Genomic DNA, 18,069 nt, shown 5'->3' on the forward strand with positions numbered 1-18,069 from the left:
TCGGATAAAATGAAAATTTTTTTTTTTATTACATGTCTTAAATTCATTCGTTAAAAAAAATTTTTCATTTTAGATTACAAATTTTTTTTAATTTTTTTTTAACTATAAATAAAAACCAAGTTCGCCAGGTGGGAGGGTGGGCCGCTACTCTGCTCAATAATAACTAATGGCTAATGATTAATCATTAATGATTAATCAGTAATGATTAATGATTATTAAAATTTCACCCAAAGTATTTCCTTAAACGTATGGGTAGATCATGACCGAAAAAGAGTATTTGTTGCAAGTGTTTTGAAGATTTTTGTATGGGAACTTCACGGAGTACATATATAAAAATAAATAACTATTACTTTAAATTATTTTTGCGTTACAAGGTACAAATAAATAAAATAGTGAAAATGGGGGACTTGTTTTCTATCCTACGATAAAAAAAAATTTATCCGGTATCACGTGATTTTGTGATGGATTTTGAGCATGTGATTTTGATACATACGGTGCAGTTGATTATACATTTCTTGATCACAAAATTATTTTTTAAAATGAAAATTGGATTGTTTTCTTTATAATAAAATTCTATTTTTAAAGATGCCTATTACAATGGTTATAGTTCCTTTAAGCCATTATTCGAATTTACATGTTATTATGGAGCTAAGGGTGTTAACTAAAACTTGCAGAAAATATGAAAACTTGTAGGAAAATTTCTAGTTTCAACGATGTTATTTTGACGATCTAATTAATGCTATCAGAAAAGTATTCTCTTCTAGAAGAACAAAAACTAGAGAGTAATAAAAGAAATCATAATTAATTAGTTGAAGATGTTGAAAAATTTTGAAAAAGTGAACTATATTATTAACATGGCTAATAACACTTGTTAATACAATAATTTACTATTGTAAATTATTTTATTTAGTTTTTAAATAAAAATTGAGTTGTTTTAAATCAATATTACATTTTATTTTATTTTAATAATATTTAAATTTAAAATACTTATATTTGGAGTTAACAAGTTAACACTGATGTTTTAGAGCTGGGATGAGGGTAAGGATTAGGAAGGCTGGTTTAGGCTGAAAGATTACCATTAGAGTTCGTTGAGTTAGGGGTCTGGACGACTGGTTCATTTCACCGACAATCATTTCACCGACAAAGATATTTTAAAGAATAAATGAGATATTTTATTATATAAACATTACAAGTTACCTATTAGTATAGTTTAAGTAAATATTTTCGGTGGTTCTATTGGATAATCAATGTGAATTCGTCTTACCGTTTGACGAAGTGCATCACGTGATGGATGATACGGGTAGACCGTAGACATCTTGCGATAACCTGTACAGGATTGTCATTTGTTTGTTGAGACCTCTCTTTTAATAATTTGATAGTTTTTATAACTTTAACTCGGTTGGCTTCTGCAGATCAGTAGCTTTTTACAGGATGATGTTGAATTGTTGTTGCTCGTCCTTTGCAGTTTAACATATCTCGCTTTTCACAATACCAATAGTACATATGATTTCTGTTTTTGTCTTTGACCATAATGAAGCCATCAATGAATATTAATTTTATGTTTATTACGAATAAAAGGAGTAACCTCGCAAATATCCATTTCTTTAATTTCTTTAATGAAAGATGAGAATTTAATGAGAATAAAAAAAAAAAGATTTAATTTTATATAATATATCTTTCCTTTTATGTATACATTATTTAATTGTATTATACTTCCTAAATAACAATAATAATTTTTCTTGATATTCTCCCGGATGATTTTTATTTAAAAAGATGGATAAAAAGTTTATCATTATTGGATAAAAATCTATGGTAATAAAAAATTGTGGCTATGTACATATTAATAATTACTAAATAAAGATAATATTAAAAAAAATTTTCTTTGTTCAAGGTTATTAATAGTAGTTTTTTTTGTATTTTATTAAATCTAACAAAGAAATACATGTTACTAACAAAAAAAAATCCCCCCTATTTCATACAAAAGATATATATAAAGTTTTTATATTTTAATTTTATATATACTGTATGTCGCGTTATTAACAAAAAAAAAAAAAAAAAATTTTATATATACTTACATTGGATTGATGATGAATGGAAAATGTACTTGATTTAATTCCTTTTCATGAAAGACATACATGTATAACATTAGCAAATAATGTATATATTATTGTCAATAATCCCGGCCTTTGTAAAAAAATTATAGTAATGACCACAGACAATGCTTCTAACATGAATGTATTTGGACAACATTTTACACAAATGCTCTCTAATAATCATGGAAATATATTATCTCGTCACGTAATATGTGCACACATATCCTAAATCAGTAGTAACAAGAGATGGTCTTGATGCAGCTGGAAAAGAGTCACATTCATTTCGCCAAAAATCTAGGGTAAGGTAAGAAGATTAGAGGTAAAGGAATTAGGATTAGGATTAGGGTTAGGATAATGTTAAATTAAGTGGATTAGGATTTCAAAAAATGACTGTCAGAGCAGCGTCCCCTTTTTAGTAAATTGATGACAATAACATATTGGAATTCAACATATATTATAATAGTAATCTTTAAATAAATTTATTTTTTAAAAAAATAGACTAATTACTCTCTTTTTAGACATTTGTTACATTATTTAAACCAGTTTATCTTTATCAAGCAACAAATCTTCCTCCAGCGTCAAATAATCCTTCCTACGTTTAGAGATCTTTGTACAATATTTCTTGTTGATAGCAAATGTAATAAATGAAGCGCAAAAAAAAACACAAAAAAATACAAGAAATACAAGACCAACAAAAGCATAATGCCAGGAAGTTGCAAAAAAATGTGTCTAAAACTGGATAAATATTGGGATGAACTTGGAACAACTTTTCACGAAGCAATAATACTTGATAATAAGCTATTATCTTTTGAATAAGATAAAGTATGTGAAACACTTCGTACAACTTATAAAACTTACTATTCATCCAGAGATAATGAATATACATTGGTCAGTACAGTCTCCAAGTCTGAATCATCACGTGACTATTTCCGCCAGTGAAGTGAGAGAACGTATGATGAATTTACAGAAGATGATATCCTTTTGAAGAATATCTCAATTCACCTATTGAAAATGTTGATATTGAAAGGTAGATTCCACCTGCCAACATGACGCGATACAAGTGTTCCAAGTGAATAAATGTTTAGGTGTAGCAAAGTTTACAATAAATCCAACAGGAAATCGTCTGAATCCAGAAAGTAAAGTTCGTACATCTCTTTGTCTTTAAAACGGTTCGCATCAGGTTTACTAATATAATTGAAATGATTACAGTATTATGATTTATAACAATAAATTACTCATGGTTTATTTTTATGATAATTGTTGTTCGTCAGCACCATATGATATGATGATCTGTATAAAGTTTACACTAGTTTGGAACTAATTAATTAGCCAATAATATTAATTTTTACTTATGCTTTAATTATTTGTTTTGCGTAAATCAATTCTATATTTAGCTCACACATACTAAAACTTTTGTTATTCAATAATGGAAATCCAATTCTATATTTAGCTCATTGAACGGAATCACATACCGATTTAATCTAAAACTATAATGTAAATCCAATTCTATATTTGGCTAATTATTTAACTCATTGCGGAAAAATTTAATCACATATTGACATTTAATTTTTTAATGATACCAACTCTATATTTAGTTATTGATCTAAACTTGATTTTCAATGATGCAACTCTATGTTTGGTTAATTATTTAACTCATTAGACGGAAAAATTTAAACACATATCAATAAATGATGAAACTCTATATTTAGTTTATTTAGTTCATAGAACAGAATGCATATATCAACTCCGTCTACTTTTTCCGCCTTTTTGAAAATTAAATTAAATAACAATTTGAGACAATATCAAAGCAGACGTTATTATCTCCTTGTGTAACCTGAATTTTATATTTAATACAAGCATTTTTCAACGTTTGATTTCTAAAATTTGCAATTAAAATGGCAGACATTCCCATTCCTGAGATTGTTTCTGAAATAAATAATAAACATCAGTTCCCGGAATTCAAGGGTAAGGTGATCAAACGTAATGATGTTGATTACGATGCTCAATCCTATCAGTATGCATCGAGCTCGCACTTGGAGGACGGAATCATTCAACCGGCGGCTATTATAAAGGCAGCAGACGACAGCGACGTGATCAAAGCCATCAAGTACGCAAGCGAAAACAAAATCGCTGTGGCCGTGCGCACAGGAGGTCATCAATACAGCGGAGCGTCGTCCACAAGTGGAAAAAACATTCAACTCGATTTATCCCAGACGTACAAGGATTTTGATTGGGATGATGAGAATTGCACGTCAGTGACGCTCGGTATCAGCTTCCCGTTGGGCGAGTTCAATGCTAAGCTTAGGGAAAAAAATCGATTTGTGCCACATGGTCAATGTCAGTACGTCAATTTGGGTGGACATATTCAAACTGGAGGATACGGTCAGTTGGCTAGAAGTTTCGGGCTCTTCTCGGATAATGTCATAAAATTTCGCATTATTACTGCCGACGGTCAAGTGCGTTGGGTTGCTCAGGGCGAGGATTTGTTTTTCGCTGTGTTAGGTGGGAGTCCTGGAAATTTTGGGGTGCTTACCCACGCCACGCTGCACGTCTTCAGAGACCAAGACTACCCGAATTCTCGCGGTCTCAGAGCTGCATACCCATATGACCGTCAACGTCTCAAGGACTTATTGGATGTCATGGTAGAAATGGTCGAAGATGAAAATTTCCCTGCCGATTATGACTATTGTATCACAGTGTTGAGTGAGCCGCCGGTTAGGACTTTCGAGTTAACCTACGATATGGCGCATCGCAAAGAAGGTCAGCAAATGGTAGCTTGGCCTCCGATGATCGTCGTTTTCGCGCAGTGGGCCAATCTACAAGGAGAAAAGCAAACCTATAATCCGGACTTCTTCAACAAAATTAAACAGGTCGCCGGCAAAGGGAAAGTCCAAGTCAGCGACAAGGAACACACACCAATGTCTACGTTAACCGGCCACTGGATTGTTCCAATTTCACGAGAGTTCGAACTTCCGTACATCAAACGTACATACTCGTCCAATTCAAATTCCCAGAGGCTCAAGGAACACAAGTGGACGGATTGGATTTCCGATCGAATCGAAGATGGACGCAATTGGAATTATGATAAAACTTCCGGTCCAATCGATGTTGGATGCAACGTAGCGGCACAAATTCAGCATTTTGGTGGCAACAACTCACGATTTAACCAAAACGGAAAGAGAAACTCCACGTCGTTCAGTTGGCGAGACGCGAACATTCTCTGCACGGTAGATGCATTTTACCATAGCTACCAATACGAGCAGACGATAGAGTGGCAGAAAAAAAACGATGAGGGAGTTGGAAAGCCGGAGGCCGCATTTTGCGAACATGACCGTCGTGTTTTATGGGGATCTTACGATTTGGACTTGAGTGCTTCTCATCAATATTATTACGACCAAAACCCAGAAGGAAAGTACGAACGACTGTGCAAAATCAAGCAAAAGTATGATCCGTCGGGCGTGTTCACTCCGAACAGATTTTGCATCGGCCTCCCAGTTCCGGTGCCTGCGGATTCCAAGGATGGAATTAAAAAGAGAATCAAGCTCTCTGGTTCGGAGACTGCAAAAGAAAGAGCCGCCGCTATAGAACTCGCGAAGGTGCCCCAACTGAGCGCGGAAGATAGATTTTGGGAAATGGTGTCGACGGAGAGAGAGCTCGGCAAGACTGTTCCTCTGTGGAATATCTGGCGCGCTTAAAAAGAGAGGGAAACAAACCCGAAATCAACTCTGTAATATTGGCATATTGTTAATTTCATAACCTCCGGTGTTGTATAGAGTAGTATTATAGAGTCATGCCGATAAATATAGTAATACTTAACGGGATATAAACAATTTTTTTATCGTAAAGTTTATGAATTTAATCGAAATTTTTAATTTTTTACCATTTTAACTTATAATCAACCGAAATCTCATTTTTCAACTAATTATAAATAAAAAACATTTACTTTTATAAAAAGGCTTTTTATTTTTTCATCATGGAAATGGTTGTAAATTTATTTTAACAGATAGTGCTTCCAGAAAACCTGGAAAAAAAGAACGTCAATCATATGACAGATACAATAACTTTCTTAAACGAAATGGATCTCATGATAAAAATAATAAAATTATAATATAAGTCGTGATTTCAAACTTTGGAAAACGCTTATTTTCGCTAATAAAGGTGCTTGTGTTTTCTAATAATCGGTCTTTTGGCTTTATCTTTATCCATTGTAATCGCTTCTTTAACTCCTAAATATCTACAGTATTTCATAGCCCGATCTTACTCCAAACCTTTTATATCCAGGAGTCAGGAGATATTTTAAATAATGATTAATTTAAAATGCTGATATAATTACTTTTGGATTAATTGATTATGCATCAAAATTTCAAAATTTTAGATTTAAAATATCGCTTTATTAAACTTTGTGTATTTTTCGGTTAAGGTTAGTTTTGATGTATTTCATCTCCAGAATCTTGAGATCTTTGATAAAACATTGTCAAAATATATATTGTTGTATAAATCCGATCTTTTTCAATTTTTTTTTTATATTTAAGGAATAGGTAAGTAGTTATTAAATACAGAGGCCTACAGTAATTTACCAGATTTTTAAATTTACTTAGTAATTTATAGTAAAATCAGCATTTTTAAGACATATAAAGTTTGTCAAAACTCAAAATTTAATAAATTTAATATATTGTAGTCAATTTTTAATTATTTAAAAACTAACCAATTATATATAGCTTTTAAAAATATAATTAAAGATATATTTTATATTGAAATTCCAAAAGTTATTTAAATATAATTAATATGTAATATAATTATAAAAAGTTGTTATGCTTTACATTCAGAAATTTTTTTATATTTTAAAACTATTTAACTGTTTATTTTTGATATTTAAAAACTATGATATTTAGCTATCAAATAAAAAAATTTTGCAATTTGAAGATCAAGTATTTAAAAAAAAATTTGATAAATTACTGTAGAAAATTCATTATTACCGTATTATCAATTTTCATTAATCATTACTCCCGTCAAGTAATTATAGATATGTGTGGATTATTAACAATTTTGATTATAAGTGATGATGATACCCTTTTAAATCAAATTTACACGCGTAAAATGAGACTTCATCATTGTAATCGTGTCACAAAAAAATTATTTCTTTTTTACCTTTTCTTCATACCTTTAAATACTTGTAAAAAAAAAATTTTCTTACAATATATTTTCGATAAAGAATGGAGATCATTGAGATCTTAGATGCAGTGATGGCAAATGACTAAGTCATTTGCCCATTTTGAGATGACCTCCGAATGACCTTCGAATGACCTAGTCATTTAGGTCATTTGTCATTTGAGTCATTTAAAATTAATGCTTTATAATTCAGGCCAAGTTAATGATGCCGGCCAGAATTATGAACTTCTAATATCATGTGAAAATTTTATCCATGAAATAGTGAAATTGTATGAATAGTTCTGGCCAGAATTATGATGTAATTTTTAAATGACTAGGTCATTTGTCATTTAATGTTGAAATGACCCAAATGACACGTGACCAGTCATTTGAGTCATTTGAGGTCATTTGGGTCACTGGCCAACACTGCTTAGATGAGGAAACATACGATGTAAATAATGATATATTCAGGTAAGTTTTAAAAAAGGTTTGTTAAAATATAACTTAAAACTAATCAATTTATTATATAAATGTTATCAACTAATAGTGATTCTAGTAGTGATAATGAAAGTGTAAAGAGACAGAAATGGCATATTTTACGAAAAATTTTGGTATATCAATCATTATTTATTCGACCGTACCTATAGAATATCCTGCAACATCTTCTGTTGGTGTATGGAAAAATCATATGTGATGCATTTAATGATGTATCAATTAAGTAATTAAATGATTTTTATTTTAGATACAGTATTTCATTGGTATCGGTGGTTCTCCTATTCAGAAGTGTCCCTTTTTTTGATAATATTCCTGTTATAAATATGTAAGATAATGCTAAGGAATCAAACATTGTTTCTTTGTTGATTCTGATCTTATAGATGGTGAACATTGCGAAGTAGACTTTGAATCTGATATTTACAAAGAAAATTATACATATATGTAGATAGTTTTTTGATCACTTAAACATAATTAATTAATTTCTTATTTAATTATAGTACATTTCTTACTGCTCAAGATTCACAATGTAAATTTAAGCAAAATGATACCAATTGTTCCGGACGAAAAAAAAATCTTACAAAATATCGTTGGATTATTGGATGTACTAACTGTAAGCCATAGAGATTGATACTCAAAAATTGATATTGATTTATTACGCAAATTATTCAATGGAGAAGCTATTGTAAGTATGTTTGATTGGATTTTAATTTTTTAATTTTTTTATTTTTATTTAAAAGACGGAAAAAAATGCAAATCAATGTTCTACTATTATTCCAAAACTAAAAAATGTGGTATGCAAGTAAAGAAAGGAGAAGCACGTAAAGCTGTGCAGTTTTACCTGAGAAGATAAAAGATTCAGATCTGGGTATTACTCACGAAAAAGTAGATATTCCAAAACAAAATAAGCCAAGATTGAATGAAATACTGCTTGATGAAAATTTTAAAAAATTAGATGAGCCGTGATATGTGAAAATCATTCACTTTGCATCGGCCTAATGATAGTGATCATATGCGTACTAGTAACAAAGCAGAAACTGACAAAAGGGTGAACAAAAAACCACGAACAACTTTTATTTCTTAATATGTTATCAGTATTGATGATGGTCGTGATGGTGATTATGATGCTAATGGTTTGTAGTGCAAGGATAATAGTAATTCGCAATATAAGATAACATTTAATTCCTTCCTTAAAACATTATGCATTATATATTATATTAATATTTATATTTTTTAAAATTAGTTTGTAATGGATTTTTCTCTCGTAATTATGCTGCATTGGCAAAAGTTACCAAATTTTACGCAAAGATACTTTTTTTGATGGTAATGAAAAGGCTGGATGATACTTCAAACATGATAATTGTATGGAAAAAACTTGGTGTCGTTTCTGTTCATCATATGCATCTTTTGCTTCTAATGAAACTTTCAACAAACGTACAAACTCTTATTGTTCAAATTGTTTGTCTGTTCCTTTTTAAAGAAGGACAGGTAATTCCTCAAACTATACGTAGTCAGTTTAATCATTATTCCGACCATAAATGGCTTGTATGAATTTTAATCAGCTTAACAAAGTTGTCATTAATATCATTAAATACCGACCTGGATCATCCACATCTGAGGCTCTTTACACTTGAACTTAAGGATAATTCTTATCATTCACTTATCAAATCGTATCCAGCACTTGGTCAAATTCTCGAGGCTGTTGAGGCAAATAGACTTAAAGATTGATTAGAAAATGTACAACTTTTATGATAAACAAAACTATGAATGAACAACGCCCAGTATTTTTTGACATGGCATAAGCTATTGCCAAAGTTCTTGATAAGATGGAACGTTGGACGATATGATAGTTTTGCAGATTTTCTTATTGTATTAATTTTGATAAGTACATTATCAGTTCGATGGATCACTGCAAATTTAGCTGGACTAACAATTCGATTTATACGCAAAAAAAAAGAAATGAAGATAATGAAATTTCAACATTTATGATATTAATCCTCATATATTTACGGAGCTCATTAGAATCTGGTGATTAGCCTACAATTATTACGGTCCAACTATATGTTGCTGAAATAATCGAAGTTTGTAGAACATAGTTTCAATTGACACTTCAATGGTACCTCATTTAATGACTGCTGAGGAGCTTTGTGCAGAGATTTCATCATTTAAAAAAGTAAATAATAGTTATTGCGTCAGTCACGCAAGATCATGCTATTATTATAGTAAGAGTATATAAAAAGTATAATTAAACTGCAAATATATTTGATATTTAACCAATAAAAGACAAATATCAATTATTTAGCCATCAACAAAAATATCAGTCCGTCAAAATCTGCATGATCCTATTAGACTGACCAATAACATATATTACTGTTTATGCATTATCAGCTATTCTACCAGGTATTCCATCACTGGTTTTAGCTGTATACCATCAGATCAAAAAGAAACTAAAAGTGATGTATTTTAGAATTAATAAGATCAAATGCTAAACCTATTGAACTATACTTTGATGGTGCTTTTCGTGATCGGTCTTGGATTGGAGAAACTTATAATAATCATCCATCAGTTTATAATGATCTTGGTATTATAATGGTAAATATGTTAATTATTACAGTTACAATTGTTTTACATATTTATTATTAAAAGCTGTTTTAATGAATTTAGGATGATAAAGCTTTTTTTCAAGAAAATTTCCTATTGAGATTGGTTTATCTAACAATGACCAACCTTTAATTAATGGAACTGATGTTTTTCATCATATTAAAAGGTATGACTCACTTTTAAAGTTTTTCCATTTTTCAACAATTCGTAAATTACAAAAAATAAATAAATTAATACAAGTCGAAATATGCATATTGGGGTACACGGATATTGATGAAGACAATATAAATGATGATAATATTGATGATAATTCATATGCTCAAATTAACCAGATGCTACTGCAGCATCAGCATCGTATCACAGTAGCAAAATTATCTTGATCAATTAATATTTGAAGAGGAAACTATCGATAATTCATTTGATATTATTAATGGTGATGTACAACAAAAAAATGAAATAGATCCGTATTTTTATTATGCAAAAATTTGTGGTAAGTATTTACAATAATTGTATATGGAGGTATTGCAAAAAAATATGAGTATTTTTTTTAGCTTTGTCTAGTATACTTAAAAAGAATGCAAGAATGCCAAAAATCAAATAATAAAGCAGCAAAATAATCCAAAGAATTATATATACTGTATATTAAGTATTTTACCATTAATTATATTTTTAATATTTTTTTTTTTCTTTTCCCAAATTTTTGGTTTCACATGAAACCTTTATAGCATTAATCATTTATTCTATAAATAGTCAAAAGAAAAAATTATTTTGACCAATAAAATAAAATGTTTTTCCATCTTAAAGAAAAAAATATTTTTATTGTTTATTGAAAGTAAAATAAGCACGTTTTTTTTTACGCAATTTCCCAAATGCAAGCAAGCACATCTTGCTTTAAATTCTTTAGAAACGTGGTACAAGTTATATTGAATTCATGCTAGACTTTTTGAACAATGATCTGATTCTAATCGTGAATAACTAATTAATTAAACTTGGTTCTTTTTCTTACAAAAACCGTTATATTCACTTGAGCAAGGTTGAAACATGAAAAGATGATCATTTCTTTTGAAAATTTTTGTGAAACTACGTCGCGAAATTAATTTCTTATGAAACCAATCAGAATCTTTGAATGAAATCAAACTTTCGTTACGCATAAAAAATCATTTGATAAATTGATCAAAATACCAAATTAATGAAATTTTCACCCAAATAGTCATTTGTCGAACATTTTCTGCAAAAATGGATATTTTTTATGTTGATCATTTGTTGATCAAGAAATTTTCCATTGCCAATCATGCCCTAATTTATTATTGATCTAGGCATTCTAGTAAAAAAGTCCATTTATTCTTAAATATATTAGGATACTATTAGGACGTTCATATATTATTTCATATATTGTATGACGAAAAGAATTTAATAAGGTAAATTTGGGTAAATATGAAAAAAAGGATGAAAACAAAGTTTGCATTATGACATAATTACACAAATAATAGGATCCAATGGTCTTTATTAGTTCGACCTCGTTGTTTTCTGATAAGGTTACTTAGTACATAAGACTGAGATTTTGAACAATCATTATGGAAAGTTTTTGTGCGTGCTGAGTTCCTATGTGCTACTAAAAATTATTATTGACTTGATAGATCATGAAGAAATTTACATTTCTTACTTTTGTGTTGATCATCAAAAAATTTTTTTACACGAACAAAAAAAATATTCTAATATTTAAAACTCACAGATCCAAATGTACACTAGTTTTATTGGGTAATTTTTAGTGATCCACAAATTTCTGCGTTGAAGCCTTGAATTTAATTTTTGTAATTTTAGAAATTTATTTTAATTAGTGATTTAATTTTTATTGATCTAAGTTTTATAGTTAAGTATTTTTGAGTAACATAACTTAGTAAGTAGTACTCGACGTACGCCCTTATATTTTGATAGTACATAGGTGATACGAATAATGTGGAGTAACTCCACAGTGCTACTGTACGGGTGTCAGATGAATGATTATACTGAATTTGGTAATAACAAAAGCCGAATTATTAATGCAAAAACATTATTGTTTATTTAATTAAACCGTATAAAACGTATATTATTTTATTTTTATTTTATTTTTTTTTTATATTGTTTAGTTTAAAAACATATCACCTCCTTACAAATATACTAAATTTGTTTAGTACAGAAAATAAGAAAATGGATTACTTTATGATAAATAATGGATTTGTTGATTAGCTTCTTTAATATAAATACGGGTTTGTTTTTTTAAAAAAAAATTCAATATTAAAATAATATTATAAAATTTAATATGGAAAACACGAATTTAAATAACCGTATTATACGAGACTATTCAACAGGAAATCCTTCAATTATTGACAATAATGAAAACTTACAACACACTTCAAACCCTAATATGAATTTAAACACCTCACATATTAATAATATTGATATGACTGCTCTTGCATCTCAAAATATTACGTTTGAATTTTATCTTCCTTTACCAAATGATACACGTATTTATCATGTTACTTATACCGAATTAAATTCAGTAGGAATCGCGCAACTTTTGAATAATAGAATTAATTTATCCCACTTTCTCAATCATCGACTTCCACATCATTATAATATACAACATTTAATTCGGCAAGAAATTGTTCAAAAATCTACCCCGCAGCAATCTTTCGATAATATGGATATTCAACGTAATTTTCAAGAATATTCGGATAATAATGCTTTCGATGTATCTTCAATTCTTCCTATTCAACAACCTGTTGATTATCAACAAGATGTCATCCCACAACAATCTTTCGATACTATGGATATTCAACTTAACTTCCAAGAACATTCAGATAATAATGCTAATGACGTATCTTCAATCTCTTTTATTCCTGTTGATTATAAACAAGATACCATCTCGCAACAATCTTTCGATAATATAAAATTTGAATTTTATCTTCCTTTACCAAATGATGTATATATCTATCATGTTACTTATACCGAATTAAATTTAACAGAAATCGCGCAACTCTTAAATAATAGAATTGATTTATCTCACATTCCCAATCATAGACTTCCATATCATTATAATGTACAACGTTTAATTCGGCAAGAAATTGTTCAACAATCTATTGGTTATCAACAAAACACCGTCCCACAACAATCTTTAGATACTATTGATGTTCAACCGATTTACCAAGAATATTCAGATAATACTAGTGCTTGCGATGTATCTTCAATTTCTCCTATTCTACAACCTGTTGATTATCAACAAGATGCCATCCCACAGCAATCTTTCAATACTATGGATATTCAGCCCACAATCCAAGAATATTCAGATAATAATGCTTACGATGCATCTTCAGTTCCTCCAAACAGTCCTGATGATACCTCAACTACATCAAGCTAAACCCAAATTATAATTTATAGTATTAAGCTAGTATGTCATTATATGCTTTAAGAAAGATGTCATATTTATATGTTACAATATGTTAATATAAATTCAATATTTATATGATTCACCGAATAAGTTTTTTTTAAAGAGTGGATTTGATAGATTTACATATTATTATTATTATTATTATTATTATTATTATTTTATACCATCCCCATTTTCAATATTATCCGGTTATCTGGTATTTTTTTTTGTCCAAATATACTAGACTACACAATTTTTGAGAATGACGATAATCTATTTTAAGAATAATTTATTGAGATTAAACGAACTTCTATTTATTACTCTCCTTCAAGGGTATAGGGAATAATGTGTAAGATATATAAACGTGGGTTCTTGTCATACTTCAGAATTATTATTATTTATTTATTTTTTCTTTTTTATAAAAATAAGTTATTTCTCTCTTCTCGTTTAAATTCTATGTTTAAGTTTCCTTAAAAAAATAAAATAAAATGCTTTTTTTCGAATATTAAATTAACACATGATTTAGCAAAATCCTCGTTTAACTATTTTAATATAAAAGTTGGTTTAGTTTTATGTGAATACAAACCTAGTTATAACGCTAAAAGTGGTTGGTTAACTGAGTTCGGACAAATTGATTTGGCACAGCACTGCAGTACCACAGTAAGTGGGTAAATCTTACCACACCACCTCGCGTAGTACAGGTGATGATTTTGTCACATGGTCACGTGATGGCGGCGGCCTCGTTGTTTATATGACTTAGAAATTTTTTTGCGGTCTGATCTCTATTTGTCACTTGCATAAAGTGTTATGCACTTTATGCAGTGTAATCAACACTTTTAATATTCGTAACACGGTGGTAAGATTATCCCAGTAAGTGTCAGTTTCTTTTATTTTTTTATGCTTAATTAATATATTTTATACCATAAATTTTTTATGCCTATCTACTATTTATTTATTTATTTAAAAACCAGGTGAATTTTATTTATTATATTTTTTGAGGAACCGGTTTTTTCTTTCATTAAAACAGGTTTTATTATTTATGAAAGTAAATTTTTGGTTAAGAAGGAATTTTTATAATAATCAATAATTTTATTATTGATTTGTTGGATCCAAAATTTGACCTCACGTGCTATTTTTATTTTTGCAGAACGAAATATATATATAAGAATACATTATAAAATCTTGTGGATATGTAAATAACAAATTTAATAAAAATCTAAAATTATAGCTAAAAGAATTCTGTATGGCTGTATCACCGTTCATTGTATACAGCAATTGTATACAGTACACGAGCGAGCGATACGCAATTTTAAGAAATCAAACTTGAACAATTTGAAATACATCTTTTAATACATCGTTTAAATGTAACACAATCTTTGCTATACTTAAAACAATTTTTTATACAAGTAAGAATACCAAAGATATTTTGACATGTAAATGGTGTTGATAAATTTCCATTTGAGATTGACATTTTTCAATATCTTTTTTCAGGCAGTCCATGTTCAAATAAATGAGCTGAAGTTTCTCTGAGTTCTTGAGCATCAGATGTAACAGATTCTTTGGATTGAAATTTTTCAAGATCCTTGAAAGGAGTTACCAATCCGGTTATGGCAAAAAAAAGCGAGAATTGATAAGAGAATAAAGATGAGTAAAGTGATACGACTCATTTTTTTTTTATTTAGGAGTATTTTTTTTTTATAAAAGAGTCAGCGTGAGTTGTCTTTTTTAAAAAATGAATTTTTTTATTTGAATTTTAACAATTTTGGAATTTTTTGAATATTTTTAAAAATCATCTATTGATACCAGTATTTGGTAACAAAAGTAATATATTTAGAGTTTGATTTGAATTTTCGTGACTTTAGACTTTTTTGGCTTATTATCTTGATCTTTTGTGGCTAAACTTTCCTTAAAGTTATAGAAAAGCGAAATTATCAAAACCTATAATCTATTTTTAGCGACAAAAAATTTTAATCGTATATATGTTGTGCCTCAGATCGATTCATGCCTCAGATTGAAGCTCACGCACCTCACATTGAGATTGTCACCTGACGCACCTCATTTGAATCATTCAATAAAGTCTGTTATAAGTAAACTTTTTTTCTCAATAATTAAACCACTTTTTGTAACATAAACAAACTTGTGCGCCATAATGAGTTACATGTTTCCTGAAATCTTTATGTAAATCTGATTCATATTGAAGTTTATACTTGTATTTTATCTGAAAAATCATTAAATTTTAAGTCATTTTTCAAATGAAAAGATTTAATGAGCATGATTCTAATTAATCTGAAATTTTAGGATTGTATACTTAAAATAATGATAAATAAGTTTACTTAGTACTTAAAAATACATTAAAATTGGAAATTTTGATGTTTAATTATAGCTCATTTTTATTAGCAATTGAGGTGCGTCAGATGACAATCTCAAACTGAGGTGCGTGAGCTTCAATCTGAGGCAAGAATCGATCTGAGGCACAACATATACATATATTATATATTATGATTTATGAAACCCGTAATATTATAGACAATAAAATAATGTAATTTAGTAATTATTTGATTTATTAATTAACGTTACAACTTGATAATCTTGATTATAAATTTATTGAAATTCGTAGATGAAAATATTAATTCAAAGTTTATAAACTTATTTTTATCCAAAATTCGATTTAATAGAAATATTATTTATAATTATTTACCAATTTTGATACTAATTTATCTCCTTTATTTGTCTTACTATGAGAATGTTACCTCATAAACTACAGTAGTCAGCTGACGATATTATCATTGAATAAGGTGATTTAATTTTCATTTAAAATAATGCAGGCATGTGATCTAATTTAAAAAAAATTGCGAATAAACATTTATATGATTCAACATTTTTATTGAGAACATACTAGTTATTATAAAACTGCACAGAAAAAGCGTAAGGAAATAAACTTTCATTTGATTGAGATTGTCAATAGAAATAATAATTAGCCCTAGTCACAGATCTTCAAGACGCTTTCTGCGTAAAATATTGTGTTTCCTAGGAACGGAAATTACCCGTTGGCGTTCTGACTTCTGAGTCAATTTTCCACTAGCTTGTATCCAAAAAGTGAAACATGTACATAATATAAGGATTTCCCAAATAAAATGCTATCTAATTTATTTACCTAACACTTAACCTCTACTCGAATGAAATCTTCTACCACCAATTTGTGAATGGAATCCTGGTTGAAGAATGAAGAGGATTCGTAGTCTAACCTAGTAACTTATTAAGCGACTGACAATATGGTTAACCATATCCAAATAAATGATCGACCTTAAAAACTTTAACGACAGGATGTTCTTTAAACCTTCACTGTATAAAGTCCAAAACAGCTCAAAGTGAATATTTATTTTGACCTTCCTAAGGAGACATCCACCATACGTTTTATACCTGTAACAATAGAACTAATTATCTCTTGTTTTTATATATGTCTGGAAAACAAGCGAACGTCTCTTACAAACCAAAGCATCAAACCAGATAATAAAATTATGCAAACTCTTTATAAAAAATAAGTCCCTATGTCTTAACTCAGTTGATTTGGCATGTGAGGCTTAATGTTCTGTTTTATTAATTTACACATCATTTCACATAAATGTATTAACGGCTTGTTTATTTCACGTCAAGCAATTGATAGTAAAGAACTGAAGTCAAAATACTAAAGATAAAAGAGATAGTAAGGAATTTAGTTAAATAAGGATGTAACGTCATATTATGGAAAAATATTGAAAAAGTGCCGTATTTGTAATAGATCTTGTTCCGTATATATTACGTGACTATTCATTTTTTATTGTAATAAGGGAAATGTCGAATATTGAATTTTCTTTTAAAGATAGAATAAAAGACAAGCAGGAAAATATAGTCAAACCTCGACCGATAAAATTTCCGTGTCCATTTCACAATTGATAAAAAAAAATCTATATTATATGTGATCCGATATTTTATGTTACGCTAGTATTACTTGGCCAACACTAACAATTTGGCTGAAGTTATAAAATTTGAACTTTTTGCGCCATCTTAATTCTGGTCAGAATTACATTTTGGAATTACAATCTGGCCCACATTATGGTCCCAATATTTTTCCAGTATCAGTACATTGAAAGTTTGGCTGTAGCAACATATTAAGATTCATTTCTTGTTTAAAATGCCTTCATTGGACATTATTGATATTATTGGAATTTACTAAGAACTTCGAATTTCGTTAATATTGTAGAAAAATTCTGCATATCGTTTGTGCATTCGGGAACCATCACTTGATACACGTCTATAATTTAAAAATAATATTAAAATCTATATAAACCT

The 18,069-nt window shown here is 29.1% G+C and overlaps 4 protein-coding genes across 5 annotated transcripts; all 4 read left to right on the plus strand.

Moving 5' to 3' along the window:
• Positions 1 to 2,205: 2,205 nt before the first annotated feature.
• Positions 2,206 to 3,317, plus strand: OCT59_027672 (uncharacterized protein; the record flags this gene model as incomplete). 2 transcript variants are annotated; one of them, XM_066137150.1, is made up of 6 exons in its annotated part: positions 2,206 to 2,298; positions 2,392 to 2,438; positions 2,892 to 2,915; positions 2,992 to 2,998; positions 3,121 to 3,234; positions 3,303 to 3,317. In XM_066137150.1, 6 exons carry the CDS (start codon positions 2,206 to 2,208, stop codon positions 3,315 to 3,317), a joined length of 300 nt encoding a protein of 99 aa, XP_065993566.1. The 2 variants fall into 2 exon arrangements, with proteins under 2 accessions (XP_065993566.1, XP_065993567.1); XM_066137151.1 differs by having other exon boundaries at positions 3,121 to 3,229; positions 3,303 to 3,310.
• Positions 3,318 to 3,972: 655 nt separating this feature from the next.
• On the plus strand, positions 3,973 to 6,227 carry OCT59_027673 (uncharacterized protein). The gene has a single exon (XM_025319601.2). The coding sequence runs from the start codon at positions 3,989 to 3,991 to the stop codon at positions 5,786 to 5,788; it is 1,800 nt and encodes a 599-aa protein (XP_025173392.1). The 5' UTR covers positions 3,973 to 3,988; the 3' UTR covers positions 5,789 to 6,227.
• A 2,050-nt stretch (positions 6,228 to 8,277) lies between these two features.
• Positions 8,278 to 9,461, plus strand: OCT59_027674 (uncharacterized protein; the record flags this gene model as incomplete). Its single annotated transcript, XM_066137152.1, has 5 exons — positions 8,278 to 8,346; positions 8,474 to 8,535; positions 8,829 to 8,866; positions 8,977 to 9,221; positions 9,306 to 9,461. 5 exons carry the CDS (start codon positions 8,278 to 8,280, stop codon positions 9,459 to 9,461), a joined length of 570 nt encoding a protein of 189 aa, XP_065993568.1.
• Positions 9,462 to 12,633: 3,172 nt separating this feature from the next.
• OCT59_027675 (uncharacterized protein) lies at positions 12,634 to 13,731 on the plus strand (the record flags this gene model as incomplete). The annotated part of the gene is made up of 1 exon (XM_025329290.1): positions 12,634 to 13,731. One exon carries the CDS (start codon positions 12,634 to 12,636, stop codon positions 13,729 to 13,731), a length of 1,098 nt encoding a protein of 365 aa, XP_025173389.1.
• Between the last annotated feature and the right edge of the window lie 4,338 nt (positions 13,732 to 18,069).

Source organism: Rhizophagus irregularis, chromosome 7 (genome assembly GCF_026210795.1).
Source record: "Rhizophagus irregularis chromosome 7, complete sequence".
Classification (NCBI taxonomy): domain Eukaryota; kingdom Fungi; phylum Glomeromycota; class Glomeromycetes; order Glomerales; family Glomeraceae; genus Rhizophagus; species Rhizophagus irregularis.

What these genes read in the sequence shown, in the direction of transcription:
- OCT59_027673 (XM_025319601.2), top strand. Translation starts at nt 3,989, where the DNA reads ATGGCAGACATTCCCATTCCTGAGATTGTTTCTGAAATAAATAATAAA.